The sequence below is a fragment of the Macaca nemestrina genome, chromosome 7 (assembly GCF_043159975.1).
Source record: "Macaca nemestrina isolate mMacNem1 chromosome 7, mMacNem.hap1, whole genome shotgun sequence".
NCBI classification, from domain to species: Eukaryota; Metazoa; Chordata; class Mammalia; order Primates; family Cercopithecidae; genus Macaca; species Macaca nemestrina.
In genome coordinates this window covers 129,942,677-129,968,402 of record NC_092131.1, presented here as the reverse complement: position 1 = coordinate 129,968,402, position 25,726 = coordinate 129,942,677, and the positions used below count along the sequence as shown (strand labels likewise).

At 37.5% G+C, this 25,726-nt stretch overlaps 1 protein-coding gene and 1 long non-coding RNA gene across 12 annotated transcripts in view; one reads left to right on the top strand and one right to left on the bottom strand.

Annotated features, from left to right (window-relative positions):
• Window positions 1–25,726, bottom strand: part of LOC105487515 (myosin IXA) — a 299,768-nt gene that overhangs the window by 4,502 nt on the left and 269,540 nt on the right. For 8 of the 11 annotated variants that reach the window (XM_071101117.1, XM_071101116.1, XM_071101115.1 and 5 more), the window contains 7 exons: window positions 24,493–24,685; window positions 22,263–22,391; window positions 21,395–21,500; window positions 20,194–20,325; window positions 19,010–19,133; window positions 17,582–17,635; window positions 358–560 (listed from right to left, as the gene is read on the bottom strand). In XM_071101117.1, coding sequence (XP_070957218.1) covers window positions 358–560; window positions 17,582–17,635; window positions 19,010–19,133; window positions 20,194–20,325; window positions 21,395–21,500; window positions 22,263–22,391; window positions 24,493–24,685 — 941 coding nt within the window. The remainder of the gene's footprint in view (window positions 1–357; window positions 561–17,581; window positions 17,636–19,009; window positions 19,134–20,193; window positions 20,326–21,394; window positions 21,501–22,262; window positions 22,392–24,492; window positions 24,686–25,726) is intronic. The other 3 variants (XM_071101120.1, XM_071101121.1, XM_011750977.3) reach the window with 1 other exon arrangement.
• On the top strand, window positions 524–17,429 carry LOC105487512 (uncharacterized). The gene is made up of 3 exons (XR_011626387.1): window positions 524–662; window positions 1,585–1,769; window positions 17,308–17,429. It is a non-coding gene; the product is annotated as an uncharacterized lncRNA (long non-coding RNA).

The window sequence follows — 25,726 nt, the reverse complement described above, 5'->3', positions numbered from 1 at the left end:
TGACCTGTTAGGACTCCAGTGCCTCATCTTGGCTCCCCACTGTTACTGCTAGATGAATCGTGACTAAGACTGACATGCCCTGTGGATACTGTGTCCTCCTCCCAGTTAGCCTCTCCAGACCATCACTGTAGCAGCCTCAGGTTTTCCAGCTCATGAAACTGGCTTCCCAGAGGGAACAACTTTCACACTGTTACCTGAGTACAGGCAACATGTCTTTGTCATTTCAACATCTCCTGTATCACCTGACACAGTGTTTAACACACAGGAGATAATAAATAAGAAAAAATAAAGAAACGATAGAAGGAAGGAAATGAAAACAGACAATGACTGTCTCTCCCCTTCCTCCTGGATACTCACTTCTCCTTCTGTAGGTTCTCAATCTGCTCAGTCAGTACTCTCTCCTCCTGCTGCATAGCTGCTTGCTGCTGTTCTGTGATGTCAGTCTCCATGGCTGCCTCACTAGTCAAGGTCTCCTCTGAGACATCAGACACAGAAGGCAACCGAACTACAACAGGAGACGATGGACCTGGATAGTTTCCTCGACGAATACGCCCCTTTCCCTGCAGAGAAAAATTCACATTAGAAAGTAAATTGAGTGACTGCATCAGTTTCATGCAGATCTTTTAGGATAACAAGTGTACTTCCATCACACCAGGTGAATGGTAAGAACAAATGGAAACATTCTGCAAGGCCTAGGATATTTAGTGAGACATCATTCATCCAATACATTTAAGTTAAAATATTTCTTGCAAGAGTGCTGGAAAATGGATACTTCGGTAGGTGGGAATGTAAGAAACCATTGTGTACTGAGATGAGATTCTTCTTTTAATATAAGCTGCATCCATTCCAAACAAAATAGCCACATCTGGATATTTTTTTAATTAATTAAAATTGAAGTAACATTTCAGTTCTGCAGTCACACTAGCCACATTTCAAGTGCTCAATAGCCACAAGTAGCTCGTGACCCCTACACTGACTGGTACACATATACATTTCCTATCATCATAGTAAGTTCTGATGGATAACAGTGCTCTATAACTTTAGCCTTGGAATGTACAATCTCTCTAGGAAGACCATAGAAGTATGTTCTAAAACTCAGTTTTGAAAAACAAAAACAAAATGTAGTCATTTATATAACACAGGGTGCTAGCGAGATATATTTTCTTAGAAACTTCTATTCTTGAGATTAGAGTGTGAAAATCTCATTGCTGCTTCTCCCTTTTTTTTTTTTTTTTTTTTTTCTCCAAACATTGGTTACTTTATATGTGACTTTAGCTTCTGGTAGTGGCAAACTAAACTTTCCAAGTTAATCTCCTGCTAAGAAACATAAAAACTCAACATATGCTTGAAGGCATTGAAGAGCTAACCAGATAGATTTAAGGAGAGGCTAGTCCAGCATTTAGCGCTAATCTAAATGTCAGAGGTGGCTGTGACTCTAAACAGAGCTTTTGATGTGCTACAGCAGAGGATGGCAAACTATGGCCTGTGTGGCAAATCTAGCCTTGCACATATTTTGTAAATACAGCTTCATTGGAATACGTTCATCCTCATTAATTTACTTATTGTTTATTGCTGCTTTTTCAGAACAATGGCAGAGTTGATTGCTGAGACGGAGACTGGCCTACAAAGCCTAAAATATATTCTCTAGTCCTTTACAGAAAAAGTTTGCCATCATCTTGGGGTAGAGAATAAAAGTTGGAGCCAGACCCACTCAACGGTGTGAGTTGCTGCCTGGCAAAACCTCCGTGCCTGACACTGGGATCCCTAAGGTTTGTTTCTTAGACTAAGAGTAAACTGAAATTACAAAGTCCTCGCAGATACTGTAGTCTAGCTTCAAGTTATCTGGATGGTCCAGAAAATTCTAATCCCTAAAAATGAATTAAAGTAATCTCAGATTGCTAATACTTCAGGACCAGGCAGAAAAAAATGAAAACATTCTATGGAGGAAAGTAACATTATCCTAGGCCTCAAAATATTTTAAAAATGTTTCAAATACTCTGACAAATAATCAAAGGTAACAGGCACAAAAGGAGACAAGACAACGTAAACAAAAACTAGTAAAAATGACAGAAAACAGAAACCCTAAAAGACTCCAGATATGGTGGCTATGGGATTTAAAATAACCATGCTGAAGGAGATAGGAAGACATAGTTGAAGTAGTGGACTGGAAATTAGGTCAAAAGAAAAATCCTGAACCAAGCAGGAAGAAACGAAAGAATGGAAAAATTCACAAAAGAAAGTAAAAGAATGGCTGGGCGCAGTGGCTCACACCTGTAATCCCAGCACTTTGGGAGGCTGAGGCGGGCGGATCACCTGAGGTCAGGAGTTCAAGACCAGCCTAGCCAATGTGAAGAAACCCCATTTCCACTGAAAATACAAAAATTAGCTCGGCATGGTGGCATGTGCCTGTAGTCCCAGTACTCAGGATGCTGAGTTAAGGGAATTGCTTAAACTCGAGAGGCAGAGGTTGCAGTGAGCCAAGTTTACATCACTGCACTCCAGCCTGGGCAAATATCAGGACAAGAGAGATCCTACAGAAGAAATATTGAAGAGATCATGGCAGAGCATTTTTTAAAAGCAGTTAAAGATATTAACCTAGGAATTTAAGAAAGCCTACAACCCCTAAGAAAGAGAAATGAAAAGAAGTCTATACCTAGACAAACTACTGTTAAAAACTAAAGGCCTAAGGTAAAAGAAAGACTTAAAAGCAGTTACAAAAAGCAAATTACTTGCAAAAAAGGAACAACTATTAGATTCAAAGTCTGTTTCTCAACAGAAATAATGGAATGCAGAAAACAATGGAATATTTTCATGGTATGAAAGGAAAAAGGAACTGCCAAGCTTAACTGTTATATATAGAAAATAATTTTCAGGAATGAAGGTGAAACAAAGACATTTCAGACAGACTATGGGGAGAATCTGACACCAGCAGACCTGCACTAAAGGAAATATTGAAGGGAAGATTGAAAATGTCTCAAGAAGAAAAGTTAGAGGTGTGAGAAATAATGAAAGGCAATGAAAAGTGAGTATGTCTAAACAGTGACTGCATAAAACACAATAACGATGTGTTGGATTTAAAACATACAGATAATTAAGATACACAACAATAAGAGCAACAAAATCATATCATAGTAAGGCATACTAAAGCACCTGTATTATCTAGGAAAAAGATAAAACTACTAGTTAACAGACACTGATAGATCACAGATCTGTGTTCACCATTTGGTTAATACTAAAATAATAGTAAAAGTGTAAAACTTCCAAACAAAAAAAATGGAATAAAAAAGTAGTCAAAAAATGCAAGAAAGAGCAAAAAAGGCAAGGAAGAAAAGAAAAAGGAACATATATCAGGTAGGACAAATAAAAAGCACATAAAAAGCAGATTTTAAACCCAAATATATTGGTGATTATATTAAATGTAAATAGATGAAATGCTCCTATTAAAATTTGAAGATTGTCAGGCCATATAAAAAAAGAGAAAACCTAACTATGTGATGTTTATAAAAGACATGTGAATTCAGAAAGGCTGAGAGTAAAGAAATGGGAAAAAAAAAAAAAGACACACCATGCAAATACTAACCAAAATAAGGCTAGTACAGCTATGTTAACCACAAACAAAGTAAACTTTACGAAGTGTTACCTGTGATAAAGAGGGATACCTCACAATGACAAAGGTTCATATTATGAAGATAAAACATTTCCAAATATGTATGTACTTAAAAAATTGCTTCAAAAAAATTTAAAGTAAAATATTGACAGAAATACTTAAAGAAAAATAGACTATAATCAGTACTGACAGAACAAGTGTGCACATGCAATCAGAAATGATGTAAAACTGAACTTGATGTAAGCAATCTAACAGACATATATAGACTTCAGTATCTAACTACAGAATACTCACTTTAAAGCACACATAGCAAAACAACAAAATTCCAAGGGTTGAAATAATTTATCTGACCATTAAAGTAATTTAAAACAAGTTTTCTAATAATGCAGTTACAAAGAGAAAATTAAAAATTCTTGTACACTCAGAAATTAAGAAATAGACTTTAAAACAAACCATGGTCAAAGAGGAAATCACAATGGAAATTAGAAAATATTTTGAATGAAACAATATAAAAACCCATGTAAGCTCTGTCTACTTTAAAGTTATAGCCTTAAATACATACATTAGAAAAGAAGGAAAGATTCATAATTAAGGATGTAAGAATCTATTTCAGGAAACTAGATAAAGAACAACATAATAAATTCCTCCTGCAACAAAAGCAATAAAGAAAAGTGCAAACAAACATTAGAATGAAGACAATCAAAGTCAAATGTAGCTCTTTGAAGAGGCGAATAAAAATTTTAAAACTCTAGCAAGACTGAAAGAGAGAAGTCACAAATAACCAAAGGTGGGAATGAAAAACGGGACGTCACTACAAATCTTGTAGACCCAGAGGGTAAGAGACTACTAAAAACAACTTCATGTCAGTAAGTATAAAATTTTAGACAAAGTGGAGAAATTTCTACAAAAATCTAATTAATACCATCAATGAAGAAATTAGAAATGTGAATAATATTAAAGAAATTGAATCCAGAATCAAAATCTTTCCAAAAACAAAAACTCTAGGCCTAGATTTCAGTGGCAGACAAGAAGAAATAACAAATTCTTCCACAGAATTAAAAATTATTCCCTAACTTGTCTTTAGAGTCAGGCGTAACTTTGATAACAAAACAAAACAAATACATTAAAAAGAATGATTACTGCCAGGTGCAGTAGCACATGCTCACAATCCCAGAACTTTGGGAGGCTGAGGCAGGTGGATCGCTTGAGCTCAGGAGTTCAAGACCAGCCTTGGCAACATGGCAAAACCCCTTCTCTACAAAAAAATACAAAAATTAGCCAGGCGTGGTGGCACGTGCCTGTAGCCTCAGCTACATGGAAGACTGAGGCAGGAGCCCAGGAGATTGAGGCTGCAGTGAGCCAAGATCATGCCAGTGCACTGTAGCCTGGGTGATAACAGTGAGAGCCTGTCTCAAAACAAACAAACAAAAACAAAAACAAAAAAGGATTATTATGGCTTAACTTTACTCATAAACACATGCAAAAATCCTAAACAATATCCTAACTATAACAGAATCAAGTAATATAGAAAATGTAATATAAAAATATTAAATATATGAAAAGTTGTATTTGTTGTAGTAGTATAATGATGGTTTAACATTAGAAATGGACTCTGTGTAATGTGTCAAATCAATGCAATAAAAAAGTCTGATAAAACCTCAATACATGCAGTAAAGGCATTTCATAAAATTCAACATTCTATCACAATAACAACTCTTAGAAAACCTGGAATAGAAGGGCACATACTTAATCTCATAAAGTACCTACAAAAATTCTATAGCAAACATCACACTTGGTGGTAAAAGGTTGAAAGCTTTTCCTTTAGGGCTGGGAGCATGCCAGTAATGATCACTATTACTACTTCCATTCAACACTATACTGCAGGTTCTAACACAAGAAAAAGAAAGAAAAGGTATAAGGATTATAAAAGAGCAAATGAAACTATCACTATTCATGAATGGTATGACTGTACAGGTAGAAAATCCAAAGAAATCCACAGAAAACTTACTAGAATAAGTGAATTCAGCAAAGTCACTGAATACAAGATGAAAAATACCAAAATCAATTGTATTTTTATACAACAGAAAATAAAATTTTTAAAATAATACCTATGATTGCATTTAAATATTAAATACCTAGCAGTAATTCAAACTAAAAATGTGTAAAATCTCAACACAGAAAACTATAAAACACTTTTGAAAGTAGCTAATGCGCTACATGAATGAAGAGATATATCATGTTCACAGATGGGAAAAATCAGTATCGTAAAAATGTCAATTCTCCAGAAGGCAATCTATAGATCCAATGCAATCCTAATAAAAATCCCAAGATAATTTTTTGAAGCTGATTCCATAATTTACATGGCAATATAAACAGCCAAGAATAGTCAAAACACCAATGAAGAAGGTAGGATGACTTATTCTACCAGATATTTTTAGAAAGCTATGGTAAATAAAATAGTGGTGGTGTTGGTACAAAGGTAGTCAAAACAAAGCCCCTAGAAACAGACCCACACATAAAAAGGCTCCCAATTTACAACAAAAGGGGAACTGCAGGGCATTGTGGAAAGGAAAAATTTTCTTAAACATGACCCTAAAAGGTATTCATCCCAAAGGGAAAGACTGATTAACAACATTAAAATCCAGAACCTCTGTTCATCAAAAAAGAAAGGAAAAAAGCAAACCATAGAATGGAAGAAAATTTGCAACAAAAGTAACAATAAAGGATTTGTATCTGGAATTCATAAAGAATCCCTACAGAACATCAGAAAAAGACAACCCATTTAGAAAAACAGGCAAGAGCTCTGAACAGGCTCCTCACAAAAGAGGATATAGAAATAGCCAACATGTATATACACATACACATTATACATGTTAGAGTCACAATAAAAAATATAATTTTTAAAAATAACACACCCATCAGAATAGCTAAAATTAAGGAATCTGGTAATAAAAGTGCTGGGGGCAGGTGGAGCAATTGGGAATTCCTACACACTGCTAACATATTAACAACCATTTTGGAAGAAAGTTTGGCATTATCTACTAAAGTTGAAGATAAATATATCCTGTGACCCTGCAATCCACTCCTGTATATTTCGCCAACAAAAAATACATGTATGTGTCTCTTAAAATCATAATTCCCCAAAACACAACCCAAATATCCATCAACAGTAGACTAAATTGTGGTATATGCATACACTGATAAACTATACAGTTATGAAAATGAGCTACAACTAAACAAAATATGAATAAGTCTTACACACATAAGGTTGACTGAAATGAATCAGAGACAAAATAATACATCTTTTTTTTTTTTTTTTTTTGAGACAGAGTCTCACTCTGTCACCCAGGCTGGAGTGCAGTGGCCGTATCTCAGCTCACTGCAAGCTCCGCCTCCCAGGTTTACGCCATTCTCCTGCCTCAGCCTCCCGAGTAGCTGGGACTACAGGCGTCCGCCACCTCGCCCGGCTAGTTTTTTGTATTTTTTAGTAGAGACGGGGTTTCACCGTGTTAGCCAGGATGATCTCGATCTCCTAATCTCGTGATCCGCCCGTCTCGGCCTCCCAAAGTGCTGGGATTACAGGCTTGAGCCACCGCGCCCGGCCAATAATACATCTTATACGATGCCATTTATATAAAGCTCAAAATTAGGTAAAGCGAAACTATGGTGCTCAGGGACACATATTTTAGTAGCAAACAAAAAATAAAACAAAAGAAGTCATTAATGTAAAAATCAGGTTACTGCTTACCTCTGGAGGAGAAAGAGGATTATGACTAGAAAGGGAAAGAGGAGAGTTTCTGGGGATGCTGGCAACGTCCTATTTCTTGAGCTGGGGTGGTATGTGGATGTTCATTTATAATAATTCATTAAACTGAATATTTATGTTTCTGTGTTTTTCAGTATGTTTTATATTTTGCAATAAAAAAGATATTTAAGAGTTCCTTTTCAAAGTTAGCTATTTATGGAAATACACGAATATCCATTGAAAATTATGTCACTTTGACAAATTTCTGAGTTGGTTTTGGCAAGAAAGAAAGGAAAAGTGCTGTTTTAAAAATAGAAACCCATGATCTAGTGCAGGTGATAAGGTAAAGGCTGGAGGGTAGTTCTAAGGGCATTCAGGCTAACTCCTCCAAAACTAAAACACGTAATGGGATAAAATCAGGAGGATTACAATATTGCTATTCCTCTTTTCGTTCTAAAATCAACAAGGAAAAAACATGTTAAGAAAAACAAGCTCAAAACAGAAGATCAGTCTGCAAATTGAACAAAAAATGACAAAGTATTCTTTATGCTATAAATTCCAGGACATCATCCAGTTCCATTTGACGTTGACTATTTATAGCCAAATGAATAAATAATATGATTTAAAAGCCTCAAGAAGCTTGAAAATCTGAGTTTATTCCTAGTGTCCACATTCCAGTATTCAATAAAAGAGCTGCCTTTTTTCAATGTTCATACCATTAGCTGGCCACCGGAGTATTTCACCATGAGTTAGCTGCAAATCACTTAATATAGCTGAAGAAAATCAAACAAGCTCAACAGATCTGATCTATTTTAAGAAGCATTAAACAAAACAAAGAAAAATGGAAACTCCTACAGCCTAGAATTATCTTACAAAGACTAAAGTAATTTTTAAAAAGTTGATTACATGGAGCTTTTAGAAACATGGGAAAATACTAATACTGTGTTAAAAACAGTACATAAGGTTGTATACCATTGGTTTTAAAAATGAGTAATACAAAATTTACAAATACACTAAATTATTAACAGTAGTTTCCTGACTGGAATAATATCCTTCACTTCCCCACTTTCCTATAATAAGCATGAATTTACTTTTTTCAAACTGGAATTTTTTCTTCTGGATCCCTGCTCACTGTATATTCTCTTGTAGTGTTTTTTTCCATAATTGTTTTTCTCCCATCAGTGTAAGTGTCACAGAGTGAAAAAGGCAAATATTTTCTTGACAGTATCATAAAAATAATTGTAGACCTCCCTGAAAAGTATCTGTAGATAACACTGAGAAGTGGTTTATAGTATCCTTTGTTCATTTTTCACTGGGTAGCTAATCTTTCTATTTACTTATAAGGAGCTTCTCTTTATTAAGGAAAATTAGACTTTGAAATGGGAATTGAAAATATTTTCTTATGGTACATCACTTCCCTTTTACTTTTTTTATGGTCATTTTTGTCACACAATAATACTTGTTTTTTGTTGCTGAACCTTTCAACTTTTTTCTTTAATAGTCTTATATAATAGCAAAGCCCTGTCCAAGATTATATTTTTCTATCATAATAGGGATTGTATTGGTTTTGACTGATCACAGACTACATGAATAATTTGTACCCAACTCTTAATGCAAGTACTGGAAAAAATATAAAGCCATATTGTCATCCTTTTTCTCAGTAACTATTCCAGTGACTTCCTGGCTTAAACGTTGCAGGCAAACTGTTCCTAAAATGAGAATATCAAAATACAATTATCTTCAACTGTTAATAAGTAGGAGGTCTCAAGTCGTACTAAATACAATTTAATATTATACACAATACCCAGATTTCCAATCCTTTACAGCACATTAACAGGATTATCAGAAAAATCTGGACTGGACTACCACTACCAAAGACATCACAGATAATATACTTTTGACAGACAGCCAAGATCAGGAAGCAGTTTAAGACATTATTCGGCTTATAGAGAGCTAATTATTCTCAGTTTGTACAGAAAAATAAACTAGCACTTAATTCATTCCTTTCAAATGGGAGGAAGTGGAGTTCTCTTCTTAAAAGCTGTGTTTTCAGAGCTCTAAAAAGGTACACTTATAAAATAACTTAAAAATTCTTCTGAATTGTACAGTGAGATATTGGGACCCCTGACTTGATAAGAGATCTTTAATCACACTTAGCTTCTTTCTTGCTTGTTTTCAGTTTCTGTTCTATGAAGATAAATGTTTCCTGGTTAATCTCTTTCCATTTGCTCCCGTTTTCCCTTTCTATTTGTACTTTTTTCACCCTAAAGATGTATCCCCTTCAGCCACCTTTTATGGCTTGGTTTCAACTTTTGCATGAAAAGGTTTAGGTGATAACTTTTCTGATTTCCCCTTGAGCTCTTTCCCAATTGCCCTTTGAGCTGAGTTAAACTAGGGTATTTTGGCAGTATTAAGGTAGAGAGGTAGGGTACTTGAGTGTCTACAGGATGCAGGGCAGTGAGGACCTCTGCCAGGATAGTGCCAGAGCTACTTTTATGCTTTAGTCTTTGATGTGAATCTTTTTTTTTTTTTTTTTTAAAGATACAGGGTCTCACTCTTGCTCAGGTTAGAGTGCAGTGGCACAATCATAGCTCACTGCAGCCTTCAACTCCTGGGCTCAAGGGATCCTTCTACCTCAGTATCCCCAATATGTGGGACTACAGGCATGTGCCACCATGCCCGGCTAACTTTTTAAATTTTTTGTAGAGATGAGATCTCGCATTGTTGCCAAGGCTGATCTGAAACTCCTGGCTTCAAGCAATCCTCCTGCCTTGGCCTTCCAAAGTGCTGGGATTACAGGCATGAACTACTGTGCCTGGCCTGACTCAGCTTTTTTGTTTGTTTGTTTCTTTTCTTCCCTACATGGATATTCATTTTCCCCACATCATTTAGTGAATACCAGACCTTTGAAATGCCACTCACATTATAATCCTTTATTTTTCTCTTTTACAATTTTCCCAGTTATTCTGCTTCTTTATTTTCTTATGAATTTTAGCATCAACTTGTAAAGGTCCCCAAAGTATTCTTTTGCTATTTTTGTTGAGACCACATTTGTAAGTAAAGAGTTATAAAACTCTTTCCTTGTCTGTGTAAGAACTGATCTTTGGTCAATGTTCTAGCTCAGGACCCCTGGAAACTTGATAAAGGCAGGCTGCAAATGATGTTATTAAGCAACATCACCTCTGACAAAAATTAATCTGATTGATAAACTGCATCTGGAGAATAAGTAAAGATAAATTGTAAATATCCCATAGGAAGCCATATATTTGGAATTCCCTGAAAGTGGAGTCAGTTGTAACTGGACATACCCCTTGTGGGGACGCTGGAAACAATGTCTATGGAATTTTACAAGAGGTTAATTCCTGTATAGGCATAAAACTTCCAAGGCAGAATAGTTCTGCGTCCATTGGATGTGAAGTCCTTTTTCCTTGCACCTGAGTTGTGACTTAGAGGCCAAAGATAACTCATTGATGGTTGTGTGGACTGCTTCAAGGGCTCCCACACGAGCATGATCTTATGCTCTCTGCAAGCATGCTGTACTTCCAGTCCCATATCCTAAGTGATTCTGATGCCAAGTGAAGCCCATGGTAGTCATATGAGTCTGAAAGTTGAGCCTAAGAAAATATCCTCTTTCCCTCCTAGTGGGTATTGAAACAATATATGAATAGACTACTTTAGAGAACTGACACCATTACAAAATTTAGCCTTTCTTTCCAAATGTATTTGTTTAAGTCTTCTTTTGTAATATTTGAGGTTTTAAGGCTTTTTTTTTTTTTTTTTTTGAGACAGAGTCTTGCTCCGTTGCCCAGGCTGGAGTGCAGTGGTACAATCTTGGCTCACTGCAAGCTCCGCCTCCCAAGTTCACGCTATTCTCCGGCCTCAGCCTCCCGAGTAGCTGGGACTACAGGCGCCCGCCACCACCCCCGACTGATTGTTTTTGTATTTTTTAGTAGAGACGGGGTTTCACCATGTTAGCCAGGATGGTCTCCATCTCCTGACCTTGTGATCCGCCCGTCTTAGCCTCCCAAAGTGCTGGAATTACAGGCGTGAGCCACTGCGCCCGGCCTTAAGGCTTTCTTTGTACAAATCTTCTATATTTCTTGTTAAGTGTATTCTTTGATATTTGATGTTGATGTTTAAAGTGTGTGTGTACAATATATAAACGGGCATTTTTCTTCCATCATATCATCCAAGTGGTTGCTTGTATAAGTAAAATTTATTAATTGTACTCAGACATCAGAATTCTCTTATCATCTTTAAGTTCTTTAGTTGATTTTCCTGAGTTTCACATGTATGTAATCATAATGGAAATAGTAATAATTTTACTTCTTTAAAATTTTATATCTCCAATTCTTTTTTCTTAATTGCTTTAGCTAGCACCTGCAGATCAATGTTAAATGACAGTGGGGATAATGGATATCCTTGCCTTTTCTGATTTTAATCAGAATGCTTCCAGTGTTCTTCCATTAAGCAAGATGTTGGATTTTGGGTTCAGATATGTTTTTATCATGCTAAGAATATAAGATATCCCTGTTTTAATAAAAATGTTTTTTAAAAGAATGCTGATATATCAAATGCCTTTAAAATATCTATGAGGATAATACAATTTTTCTCCACAGATCAACAAACATGGTGAATGACATTAATAGCTATCCTAATATAGAGTCATCCTTGCATTCTTAGGTTAAATCCTCCTTGGTCAAGGTTTATATTTTTATATTTATAGGCTACTGAATTCTGCTTGCTGATTCATTTTTATTTTATTTTTTAATTCTTTTTTTTTTTTTTTTTTTTTTTTTTTGAGATAGGGTCTCCCTCTGTCACCCAGGCTGGAGTGCAGTGGTGTTATCATGGCTCACTGCAGCCTTGACTTCCTAGGCTCAGGTGATTCTCTCATCTCAGCCTCCCTAGTAGCTGGGACTACAGGTGCTTGCCACCAGGCCTAATTTTTTTTTTTTTTTGTAGAGATGGGGTTTCACCATGTTGCCCAGGCTGGTCTCAAACTCTTGGGCTCAAGGATCCACACGCCTTGGTCTCCCAAGGTGTCGGTGATATTTTAACCTAGGATTTTTGAATTAATATTCATAGATGAGGCAGTCCTACATGTATATATCAGGTGCTATCTCTGTGTGTATGGGGGTGTGTGTATAAGAATTCTCTTTCTCTCTATAGAGAGAGTTCCATAACAAGCATAGTTCTTAATGGTTTTAAAATATTAATTTAGACTGGGCATGGTGGTTCACACCTGTAATCCCACCACTTTGGGAGGCCGAGGAGGGCAGATCACCTGAGGTCAGGAGTTCGAGACCAGCCTGGCCAACATGGCAAAACCCCGATTCTACTAAAAATAAATACAAAAATTAGCCAGGTGTGGTAGTGCATATCTGTAGTCCCAGCTACTCGGGAGGCTGAGGCATGAGAATCGCTTGAACCCAGGAAGCAGAGGTTGCAGTGAGCCAAGATTGTGCCACTGCCCTCCAGCGTGGGTGACAGAGTGAGACTCTGTCTCAATTAAAACACAAACAAAAAATCAACTCATTTAATCCTAAGTTTGGTACTATTAACCAATTTATAGATAAGAACACTGAGGCATGGAGATTAAATAATTTGCCATGTCACAACTACTAGTAAATTAGAGCTAGGATTTACACCCAAAAGTCTAGTCCAGAGTCCATGCTGTGCTCTGCTGCTTTTAATATTTCTATATGCAATTTTTATTGGTTTTTTCTTTGTGTATGCGTGTGTGTGGGGGCGGGGTGGTGAGGATCAGTGTTAGACTCTTTTAGTTAAAAAAGACCTTTTCCCCTCTCTACTCTGAGGCAGCTTAAATTATATTGTAATTATGTATTTAAAGAGTTGGTACCTTTTCTTTGTGAAACTATTTATTTCTGGTGTTTTTATGAGAGGAAGTTCTTAGACAACTCTGCTATCTCTTCTTCTTTTTAAATTAGTCTGTTTGGCCAGGTGTGGTGGCTCATGCCTGTAATCCCAGCACTTTGGGAGGCCGAGGTGGGTGATCACCTGAGGTCAGGAGTTTGAGACCAGCCTGGTCAACATGGTGAAACCCCGTCTCTACTAAAAATACAAAAATTAGGGCGTGGTGGGGGGCACCTATAATCTCAGCTATTTGGGAAGCTGAGGCAGGACAACTGCTAGAACTGGGGAGGCAGAGGTTGCAGTGAGCCGAGATTGTGCCATTGCACTCCAGCCCAGGCTGACAACAGCAACACTCTGAAATAAAATAAAAAATAAAAAATAAAAATAAAACAAAATAAAATAGTCTTAGGATTCTTTTCAGCTATTTTGTCTGTTTTTGTTTTTTAAGACAGGGTTTCGCTCTGTCACTCAGGCTGGCGTGCAGTGGTGCTATGTTGGCTCACTGCAACCTCTGCTTCTCGCGCTCAAGCGATCCTCCCACCGCAGCCTTCCAAGTATCTGGGACCATAGGCATGCACCACTATATCTGGCTAATTTTTTTTGTATTTTTGGTAGATATGGGGTTTCACCGTGTTGCCCAGGCTGGTCTTGAACTCAAGTGATCCACTAGCCTCAGTCTCCCAAAGTTCTGGGAGCTATCACTCCCGGCCCCTTTTCAGCCGTTCTTACTGAGAACTTTGAAGATGACCCAGGAGGAAACTGTTTTTATGGCTAAAAAATAGTAGCTAACATTAGTTCCCATTCCCTATCATAAATATAAGATATAAAGCACCAAAATTTACATTAAGTACTAAACTCTGAGACCTTGTGAGTCCTGGCTCACTCTTCAAGGCCCCATAGTACTAATGTTTTAGAGTTTGCTTCAAAACAAAGCCTATTTTGGTTTTAACTTAAGGTTTCCCTTCTGCACAATTACATATACAAGTTTATATGCAAGCTACATAGCCTTTTACAGAATTAAACCTTGTTGACTTATACTAACTGGTAGGTCTTTCTCCATCTGATTAATTTAAACTCATACCTTAAGAGCTAGCTTCCCTTCTACAGCCTTACCCTGTGCCACCAGGCAGAATTAAGTACCTCTTCCTTGGTATTTTCACCATATTTGGCACACAGTACCGTCTGATCCATCTCTCCCTCCTTCCTTTTGGGACATGCTTTCTAATACCCACAGATTCAACCGCCTAATCATATAGATTTGCCATGCTCTGTCTAAGGAAGTCTGTATATAATTCTATTGTCTATTTTTTCTAAGAATGATATTCTGAAACAGACAGTCTTAATTATTTAATTTGGGTTAGAATTCTGTGAGACCAGTCCATTATGGGCTTCTTAGACTGTAACACAAATATTGAGAGTCAAATGCTCTAATGTGGGGGATCTCAGTGATACCTATTTGAGGGAAACAGGATCCCTATTTGAGGGAATCAGTTGAAACTCACTTTTTCATTTTCTCCTAAGACTTAAGAAGACAACCATGGAGACAAATAGAAGATATGCCATAGTGTTAGGATGAATAAGGCCTATGAGGAGAGTTTTGATTTCTTCTGAAAATTCTGTAAGGCTCATGATAGCAAAAGAATGCAAGAAGGAATGGCAAGGCATGACTGATGGGCACAAGGAAATTAAATACTATAAATCGAAGTAAGCCTAAACAGTAAAAGAGACTCATGGTGATCATGAAAGAATGAATTGCATTGCCTTTAATAAACCTGATGACTGTTTAGAAAAAGACATATATTACCCTCATGCAGAAAGTCATGATACTTTAAGACCCAAAGAAAGTACATGTTACTAGGGTTTGTCTATGGGTTAAATGTGTGAGGAGGAGGAACTGTGCATCATCTAGACAGAAAAATATATAGCTAGCTAAAACACAAATCTCAGAACCCTAATGAAATTTTACTTAAAAATAGCACTTCAGGGCAAGATGGACGATCCCTGTTGAGTGTCTTATTAAGTCACAAAAATAGGAAGGAAATGAATTATCAGACTACTTCCTGAGGAATTTGCTTTCCTGGTAAGGAGAGATCCTTTATCCAAGGCTTTTTTGGAAAAGACTGGTTGTTTTGTGTGGTGTTATAATTAGGTATCCAAGCTTGTTCAAAAATCATATCCCACTGCCTGTAGTTACGGTTCACCAGATAATCAGGGTTAGTAAGCACTTTAAACACAGCTAGTATCTGTTTGTATGTGTTTATATCTTGCATATGAAAAGGAATTATTCTCAACAAATATTTCTGTGAAGTGCAGTGAGCCGGTAGTATTATATGTAATACAGTGCAGTGGTTCTCAGAGTGTAGCCCCACAGAACCCCAGCAAAGATGCTGGGGTGTAATGATGTCCTCAAAACCATTTCAAAGGGTCTACAATGTTAAAATTATTTTCATAATTATACTAAGAGGCTATTTGCCATTTTAACTTGTTGACATCTGTGCTAATTACATAAAAGCAATTGTGGGTTCAACTGCTGTCACCTTTACATGAATCAAGGTAATGATACCAAATGGTTCTAGCAGTCTTCATGTTCTTTTGCTACCACACATTTAGTTTTTAAAAAATCAGTTTCATTTCATGTCATTGACCAAGACGTATAAATTAATTTTATTACTTCTTAACTGCTAAATTACCTATTTTCAATTTTCTGTATGATTAACTGGAAATTACACATACAGCCATTCTGTCACATACTGATGGTTACCTCAACAAAGAGTATTTGTGCAATTCTTTGAATTGCAAGCAAAATTAGCTGCTTTATTAATGAAACAGTATTTATAATAATTGACAAAGTTTGATTATTCTTCTTAAGTGGTACACATTTTCTTTGAAATTGTATGAAGGGAATCTGTTACTGCAAGTGAAACAAATGGCGACATTTGTTGTCAGTGAGTAAATTTCGAGCTTTCAAATAAATATTAGAATTTTGGAAAACTTGTAACTGCCCTGTGATTTTGACAGCTTCCCATATGGTGTGAATGCCAACACCCAGGGTTTAGCCAGAAGATGTAACCAAATCTTGCAAGGGACTATCAGTGCCTACAGAAATGGGATAGATCTGAGTTCATCTTGACTCAACAGGGGTAAACTGGAGCTACTACTTATCTTTACTTAGCCTACTGACAATGAGCCAGAACAGCAGTGTTGAACAACAAAGAAAGTGGACTGCCATCTCAATACCGGGATATCATACAGAATTCTGCCTCCCCTATCACTCCTCCTAGTCTCAACATCAGGGGAGAAAGGGTCAAGAAAGACGAAGGGCAGAAGTGTCTGACAAACAGAAATTACCCACCTACCCCCAAAGTTTTAAGTTCCAGGTAAAGGTCTAGTCTGCCCTGGGAGGAAGTGAGACGAGCACTGGATTTAAAACTGACTGAAGTTTTAATATTAAGAGAACTGACTCTTAAATACTAGAATGAAATGAATTTTTGAAAATTATAGAATTGGTTTCAAGATGCTGTTAAGGTAATTGACATCCAGTGGGAAAGGGAAGTTGGACAGGCTGGAGTTGAGAGACAGTTATAGACAAAAAGAAAAACTGATTTATATTAGTACCTCAACAAGTTAAGCCTCCTCAATAAAATGGTTACACACAGGTGGACAGTTTTCCACACAGATTGGTGTTCTCAGCCTTCTATCCCATTCCTTTTTTGTATAATCAATGGAACTGAAGAGGGATACCAGTAATGAGATCCTGGTATGAGTTCTAGCATACCATAATATTTAAGTCTAGAACTAGTCCACCAATTTGGATTAGTTCACTCCTATTTGTAGCTCTGTTTGATAAATGCTAAGTGGATAAGAACCATATTTCTACATCTGGGAGGACACCATCAGAGTTAGACAGATATGAATGGACAAATAAGCATTACTAATGATAGGAGATGCTGAAAGTAATAATAAGTATTTCAAATAATAAAGTAGAGAAGATTGCTGGGAACACAGCTCAAATTAATTTCTATTAATTTGATATCTCAATGCTTTTAACTTTCACCTTTTAATGATTCAACCAAAGAAGAAACCCAAAAGGAGGCTCATCTGACAAAGAGGAGAAACCAATATATTTTAAATGGATGCTGTTCAACTACACAATACAGAGGAAGGAAAATGAAGGATCTAAAAAAAGAGATTAAGAGAAAAGTAAGTGAAAGCTCATCAAAAAGTAGAACCTGACTTGGGGCCAAACATGGAGGGTGGACAGGCATGAATGATAGACAGAGCGGAACAATTCCTGGATGAATGAAAGACAATAATGTAGAGTGGCTGTGACACATTGCATTATTAATACATACCGAGACTGAATTGCGGGTAATGTTCATGAATCTAACTGCAATTAGTACAGGTTTCTGGATTAGGAAGGACATGAAAAGGAAAGCAGAAGGTTAGAATGTACATGTCATTGCCCCATTAAAAGAGAAGGTTTAATCTTGCAATGGACTGAATATCCATCTTCTGCAACACAGGAAAAAAGCACAGCTTATCTATCTGCTTTGAAAAGTAGGTTTATAGCAAAAGGCTCTTCCCTTCCTGCCTGGATAGCCACCACTACATTGGGCCTCTCAGAACTGAGCTCCTGAAAATTCATACTACAGAAATGTTTCACTTTTAAGTAGGATTTCTGTTTTTAATTTCTGGGGAAAAGATTTAGATAGTATCCTATGATGAGTTTTATTTAATATCTTTACTGCCTGCAAAAAGCCCATGCTTATGTTTGTTTTTACAGAAGACCCTTCGCTACCTTAATCAACAGACCTTTGTTAAGCACTTATTCAGTGCCAGGCAGATTAAATAGTAAAGGAAGAAAAAAGAATTATTTTAGTGCTAATCTAAATGCAAACTGTGAAGATATGGGAGGAAGTACTGCTGGACCCCTGAAAGAATGAGGGCATGATGAAGCCTCCTTCTCTTTAGAGATTTACTGGGAATCTGAAATGCGTGCTCATTGTCACAATTTTATTTCACAACTGAGAGGAAGGGTAGCAAATGGGCAATAACTAAACCTTAATGCAGCAGTTTTCCAGTTATCCTGAAAACTGACTTCAGAGTAATATATATGGATAACTCCAGTTCTCAATAAGCACTAATCAATAGGGCTGATGCTATTGATTAGTGATCATTGAGAACTGGAGTTATATGTTACTGGTTGCAAAGGAAGATATTAAAAAGTGGGCAAACCAAGGAAATAAATTATCAGTTTTACAAGGACCGTCTCAAAACCTAACCTTAAACTCAAAGAAATACTTTTTCATTACAGTAGACTCACAGATGGAATTCCATTTACTTAAGAATCAAATGATTCCATTTAAATTCAGTTACAAATGATTAAATTCTCTACATCCCAGGAGTCTTGGCAGGACTACCAAAAGTGACACGATTAAAGCTGGGAACAGACAGTGGAAGGAAGTAGGGAAAAAAGTTAGAAAAGGACTACGTTTTCATAGAAAGGACATGAAAAGAAAGCAGGGCAGATTATTAAGACACCAGCATTTTATCTAAATACTTGATTTGAAAAATGCTACACACTTATTCACATAGATTCTATAATGTAACTAAAGAGCAGATTAAACATGAGGAAGCCATAGCACCCCGAGATTTGGTGACTTTTTACTTGTTGTTTTATAAAAAAGATTCTGATAATAATCCTTGTATACACCACAAATGCACAATTAAATTCCCAAGACAACTCTCATTTTTCCATTATTTCATGTCTTGCATCTTACCATTGATCTACGAATCAGTGACAACCTGGTCTTTGCCTTATTCTCAGCAAATTCCAAGCTACTGATATCTTTGAGACGAGCCTTGTATTTATTCATTTGTTCCACAACGATTAGCTCCACACAACTGAAACAGGAGGAAAGAGAAAAAACTGTTAAGAATGTAAATAAATAAAGTATAGCACTCACAGACTGTTTTTGTTTTAGACAGTTGAAAGATGAAGGAAAAAATTAACATCCCTTGCTTGACAAACTCAGAGACAAGGTTTAGAATGGTGGTTCACAACTTTGGCTGCACTTTAGAAGCCATCTAAAGAGCAGTTACGGCCGGGCACAGTGGTTCACGCCTGTAATCCCAGCACTTTGTGGGGCAGAGGCAGGTGGATCACCTGAGGTCAGGAGTTTGAGACCAACCTGGCCAACATGGTGAAATTCTGTCTCTACTAAAAATACTAAATTAGCCAGGCGTGGTGGTGCATGCCTATAATCCCAGCTACTTGGGAGGCTGAGGCAGGAGAATCACTTGAACCTGGGAGGTGGAGGTTGCAGTGAGCCAAGATCGTGCCATTGCACTCCAGCTTAGGCGACAAGAGCAAAACTCCATCTCAAAAAAAATAAAAAAATAAAAAATAATAAAAAATAAAGAGCAGTTACAAATCCCAATGCCCAGGCTATACCCTAAACCAATTAAATCAGACTCTATGGGGATGGGATCCAAACAGTGACATATTTTTTTAAAGTTCCTTTTGCAGTCAAGATTAAGGAGAGCAAAAGAAAACCACATTAGAAGGAAAGCAGAGCCCCAAGAAAAAAGACCAAGGTGAAATACAAGAATACTGAAGTATTAAGACCAAAGGATTCAGAGCCATAAGACCACAGTTAGGCTAGATTACAGGAAGATACTAAGTGTTCATAATTTGGTAAAATGGAAATCTAAAACCTATTTAGAAACTATAAGCAGTCCTAAAGAAAAGCCAGATTTAAAAAATAAGACGCTTTAAGACAAATGATGCTCAGTTGAATCCAGGAGTTTGCATCCTCAGCATAAGAAAACCCAGCAGTGTCCAACAATCTTCTTAAAAACACCTGAATTTATGAACCCATTCACTATGTCTGATATCTGGATACAGTGACTACGTAGTCAGAAGTCCCTGAGGTCTTGTAGAGGTTATGGTAACTGGCCTTACGTGGTAGTCTTACTGATGTCCTGTACGCTTTGTAGTGGGTCAGTGGTGTCAGGGCAGCGGAGAATGCAGGGCGCAAACACAATGGCCAAAGCATTAGCAGACATTCGATTAGTGTCTTCCTGTAGAGCAATCCTAAGAAATAAAACAAAAAACAAGTGACTAAGGGATAAAAAGGGAGCACCATAGGGAAAAGGCAGAAGAGATGAGCAAAAGAAGACAGTATGACATGAACTGCATAGTACTAGAAGGATATAAGTGCTTCTAGTAAGTTTCAGTGTCTGCAGACTTTTCCCAAGTTGTTCCTTTGTCTCTGGAAAATGTATTTTCACTTGTTCTTTCCTTGAAGCAGTCTAGGTCAGCCGATAGCTTCCCAAGGGAAATCTGGGACCTACCTGCTCCAGGCCAAGATCACTAGATGAACTGAAGTCCAAAGAATGCAGAATCAGCCAGGCATGGTGGCCCACACTTGTAATCCAGCATTTTGGGAGGCCGATGTGGGCAGATTACTTGAGGTCAGGAGTTTGAGACAAGCTTGGCCAACATGGCAAAACCTTGTCTCCATTAACAATACAAAAATTACCCAGGTGTGGTGGCACACGCCTGTAATCCCAGCTATGTAGGGGGCTGAGGCAGGACAATCACTTGAACTGGGGAGGCGGAGGTTGCAGTGAGCTGAGACTGCACTCCAGCCTGCCTGGGTGACAGAGTGAAACTGTGTCTCAACAACAACAACAACAACAAAAAAGAATGCAGAGTAGAAGCTTTAACCACAAATAAAGATGGCTTTCTTCTCAACTACTGCTGATATTTACATACAGGGGAAGAGACACTACTCCTGACACCTCTTTGGTCAGTTAATTTCTGAGAACGATCTGAACCCCTCATATGAATTAGGTCATTTCAGTAGATTATATATCCTTTCTAGTTCAGCTGTTAGAAAACAGGCTAAACTACACAGTGCCACCATGAGGCTGAAGCTGCTACATGGTTCAAACAAGGGCAGAAAAGCAACTGCCATGCATTCCAGCTCAGCTGAAGATTTCTGCTCCAAGGTATCCTAACCACCTGTTTGAGACACTGACTTTATAAATAGAAGAAAAAATATAAATACCTGTCAGTTTTCCAAAGGAGAAATTCCTTATCTATGTAAAATAATCCAAGAGAAACTATCAAAAATCGTTTCCTTGCTTCTTAAAGTTACCTGACTAGATGAAAGATGAGGCGTTCCAGTGTATTGAGATGAGTTCGGGAGAGTTGATCAATCACAGAGTATACACCACGGATTGTCTCCTTCCTCTCCTGAAGGCCTAAAAACATTAAGAGCAGAAACTAAGACTAAATATCCCCTCTTATACAGTGTATCTTCCTCCCAGACACTATGAAGCAAAGGAGGCTGGCTATAGAGTTTCAGGAGTAGTTGTACCTGTAAGGCTGGAGAAGAGCAACTCAAACTAACTATTTAACTCCTTTAGCTTGAGTTCTGTATTCATAAACAGTCTCCTTAGTTTGAACCTGTATCACAGTAATCCTTAATAACAGCAAGGGGAAAGAGATGTTCTAGTTTTTCAGTCATTGTGTAGCAGATTGATTTCTCATTAAATTCAACATAATTTATGAATCCTCAGGGCCTAAATGCCTCTAGAAAGGCCTTTATCAATATCCTATGCACCTATAGCACTGAGAAACTACACTCTGAAACCTGTTAGGCTTGGCATAAAACAGCCAGCTTTACACATAGTTCTTGCCTAGATTTCCAATTTAAACGAACATAAGCCTAATCTTAAAACTCTTATTTTTAATATTTTAATCTGTTTTATAACCCCAGTCTTTCAATTTCTTTGTAAGAAGCAACCAAGTGGCTCACTCAGAACATTTTTAGGACACTAACATTTTGATGAGTCTCTAAAAAGTCAACATATGAATAGGTGACAGTATACTGGCAGTTTTGTATTCACTGTCAAAAGTTTACCTTTAGATCTATAATAATTAAACCACTAAAGGACGGCTTGAAGGTGGCATTTCTTTCCCAACTACAGGCCTTCTCTCTAACCCAGGAAGCCTATGCTTACCCATAGCTCGAAGAAATTCCTCATAGAGTTCAAAGGTCATGAGAGGATTGGGCAAATCTCGAAGCCATTGTTTGAATACACTTGCAATGACGTGTATGTTATAGTCATCTAGATTTACATTCTCAGCATCTATTTAGAGACAAGAGTTAGATTAACAAAGCCAAAACATGCAAAGAGATTAAAATAATTCACTTTACAAACTATCATCATTAAAGGAAGGCTTCATGTTTCTTTTTTTTTTGAGATGGAGTTTCGCTCTTGTTGTCCAGGCTGGAGTGCAATGTTGTGATCTTGGCTCACCACCTCTGCCTCCCAAGTTCAAGTGATTCTCCTGCCTCAGCCTCCCAAGTAGTTGGGATTACAGGCATGTGCTGCCACGCCTGGCTAATTTTGTATTTTTAGTAGAGCTGGGGTTTCTCCATGTTGGTCAGGCTGGTCTCAAACTCCCAACCTCATGTGATCCACCTGCCTCGGCCTCCCAAAGTGGAGGGATTACAGGAGTGAGCTACCATGCCTGGCCGGCTTCATGTTTCTTAATCAAACTGACTAACCTATTTTCCACAATGTAATTCCATGCTTTGGAACTGTGCTTCTAACTGTTGTGAAAGAATACGTCTTGTTGATTTGTTTTCTAAATCTGTTGTGGAGTGAAGTGTGCAAAATAAAAGATCATGGCCAGGCACGGTGGCTCATGCCTGTAATCCCAGCACTTTGGGAGGCTGAGATGGGCAGATCACTTGAGGTCAGGAGACAGAAAGCAGCCTGGCCAACATGGTGAAAGCTGTCTCTACTAAAAATATAAAAATTAGCTGGGTGTGGTGGCACACGCCTGTAATCCCAGCTACTTGGGAGGCTGAGGCAGAATTGCCTGAACCCGGGAGACAGAGGTTGCAGTGAGCCAAGGTTGCACCATTGTACTACAGCCTGGGCAACAGAGCAACTGTCTCTAAATAAATAAATAAATAAATAAAATATTTTGATGCTGAAGTATTGTTAAACTGCTATAAACGTCTCTACATGCTTGCTCTCAATTTCTGTATTTCTCTTGCTATGGCTTTGTCCTCAGACCACACTTTGAGTAGCAATGTTTTACATGACAAATGAAAAAACGCATACAGGACATTTTCTGAAAGTAAGGCTGATTTTAAGTAATTCTTAGAGATAAAAGGACAGTGATAATTGAGCTTAGAAAATGTAAAGAAAACACGTTTACCCATTTCACTTATAAACGCTCTAAGGTTATACAGATTAGATGACTGCGAAGATTTGGGATGACTGATTTTCACTTGTGCTATTTCAAGGTATCAGAGACAAAGTCAGTAACTGCCTGTAAACTAAAGTAGACCAAGTCTCTTGTAGACGGAACCTTCTTGTAGACGGAACTGGTAAGACGGAGTCTTACCAGACATTGTTATTATTTTCATACTCATTTCTCATTGATTTGTTCATAAGAAACAGCACTGTACACAGGTTCTTGGCCACACAAGGACACACTTTGTACTCTGTTTGGTTCAAAAAGATCTATTCCTTCCCAACAGTGATAAAGGGTAGAAATTGAGAATGAAACTAAAGTCAATCCCCAGCATGAATTCCAGTACTAAAACTACAGCTCTACAAAGATACATGCTCAACTCACTATCAGTTTGAGTAACTGTCATCAATGTAGGCAGGCAAGATGATACACAGGAAAGAGTACCCCTTGGAGTCAGAATCATAAAGAGAAAGGGGAAACATTATGAATTCAGAAGATCTGGGGTTAACTCCAATTTGGTCACTTATTGGTGATGAGTCTTTGGGCAAGATCCTCTGTAAGCCTCAGTTCCTTTTTTCTGTAAATGGGGATAATAATATCCCTAATTCATAGGATTGTTGTGAATATTATAAAAACATTAGTACAGCACCTTGCATCATCATCAGCAGCTCATTATTTAATCTCCCTGTACCTTAGTTTTCTTCTTTGTCAGAGGTATCACAATCTTACTGAATTATTACAAAAATTAAATGACATCTGTCCCAAGTACAAATTATATGCTCAATATATGTCTGCTGAATTGACCAAATGAAACCAAAGACTCTTTAGAAAACCAAAAAATGATAACAAAGCGCCACAGAAAAGAACGCATTCTTCCGGCTGCTAAGGAAAGGATCGACATGTAATGAAAACTTGAAGAGCATGAAATGACCTATTTAAATAAAGTATTTCATTATGATTTAGAGGGCACTATCTTACCTGTATCTAGACCCTGTCGAAGCTCCTTGATTTTATTGGTCGAACCAGACTTTCGATAAATACCTTCTGTATACAGTCCATGCATTTCAATGTAGTTTATGAGCTTTTCCACCACTAAAGGAACAGTTCGGTCTTCGCTGGTCAAACGGGACAGTTCAACCCCAAATTGTCGAGATGATAGCTCTGGATCATACTAAATAAAAGATAATTTTTAGTTTCCAAATGCATTCTAACACCTTGAAACGTGTTTAACCAATTCTTTACCAGGAGCTACTTTTTATTTCTCTGAAGTTTTATGAGCATAGTTAGAAGAGTTGGGAGAAAGGGAATTATGTTTAACTAAGTATAAATAAGTGAGATTAGTTTCAATCCTTTTCCACCAGAATCTCCAAAACAAAATAATGGAGTGAAGAATGAAGGCAGTGGCAAAGGGCTACAGCTTCTCCTGTCAAAAATTTGCTTCAAAAGCAAAGCTGGGATTTGGGCGTGGGGGAAAGGGTTGGATTTTATATGCAAACAGCTTGACCACCTACCAGATACCACTAGAAAATCTACTGATTTGATAAGAATTAGAGTTGTCAGCAAGTTCTTAAGCATAAGAATGCTTTGATGTTTATATAAACTTTATGGAAGTTTAACTGAAAAATGATTTCATAATTAAAGGTAGAGGAACACACAGATTAGCCCATGACTACTGTTATAGCTCTTCTGTATTGACTTGAAGAGTGTATCTAATATCATACTTTATTTATTTATTTATTTATTTATTTATTTATTTATTTGAGACAGAGTCTCACTCTGTCACCCAGGCTGGAGTGCAATGATGCGATCTCAACTCACTGCAACCTCCGCTTCCCAGGTTCCAGCGATTCTCATGCATCAGCCTCCCGAGTAGCTGGGACTACAGGTGCGTGCCACCACGCCCAGCTGGTATTTGTAGTTTTAGTACAGACGGGGTTTCATCATGTTGGCCAGGCTGGTCTCAAAATCCTGTCCTCAAGTGATCTGCCCGCCTTGGCCTCCCAAAGTGCTGGGATTACAGGTGTGAGCCACTGCGTCCGGCCAATATCATACTTTATTAACCTATAGGTTACTTTATATCCTATGTGACTGCAACAGAACAGCTTACCCAAGATTATTTGAAGTAATTCACTGAAAACAAAAATGGCAGGTATTATCTCTGAGACTGAAAATTGTTTTGCAAATCTGTCTTTCCTTCTCCTGTACCATTGGC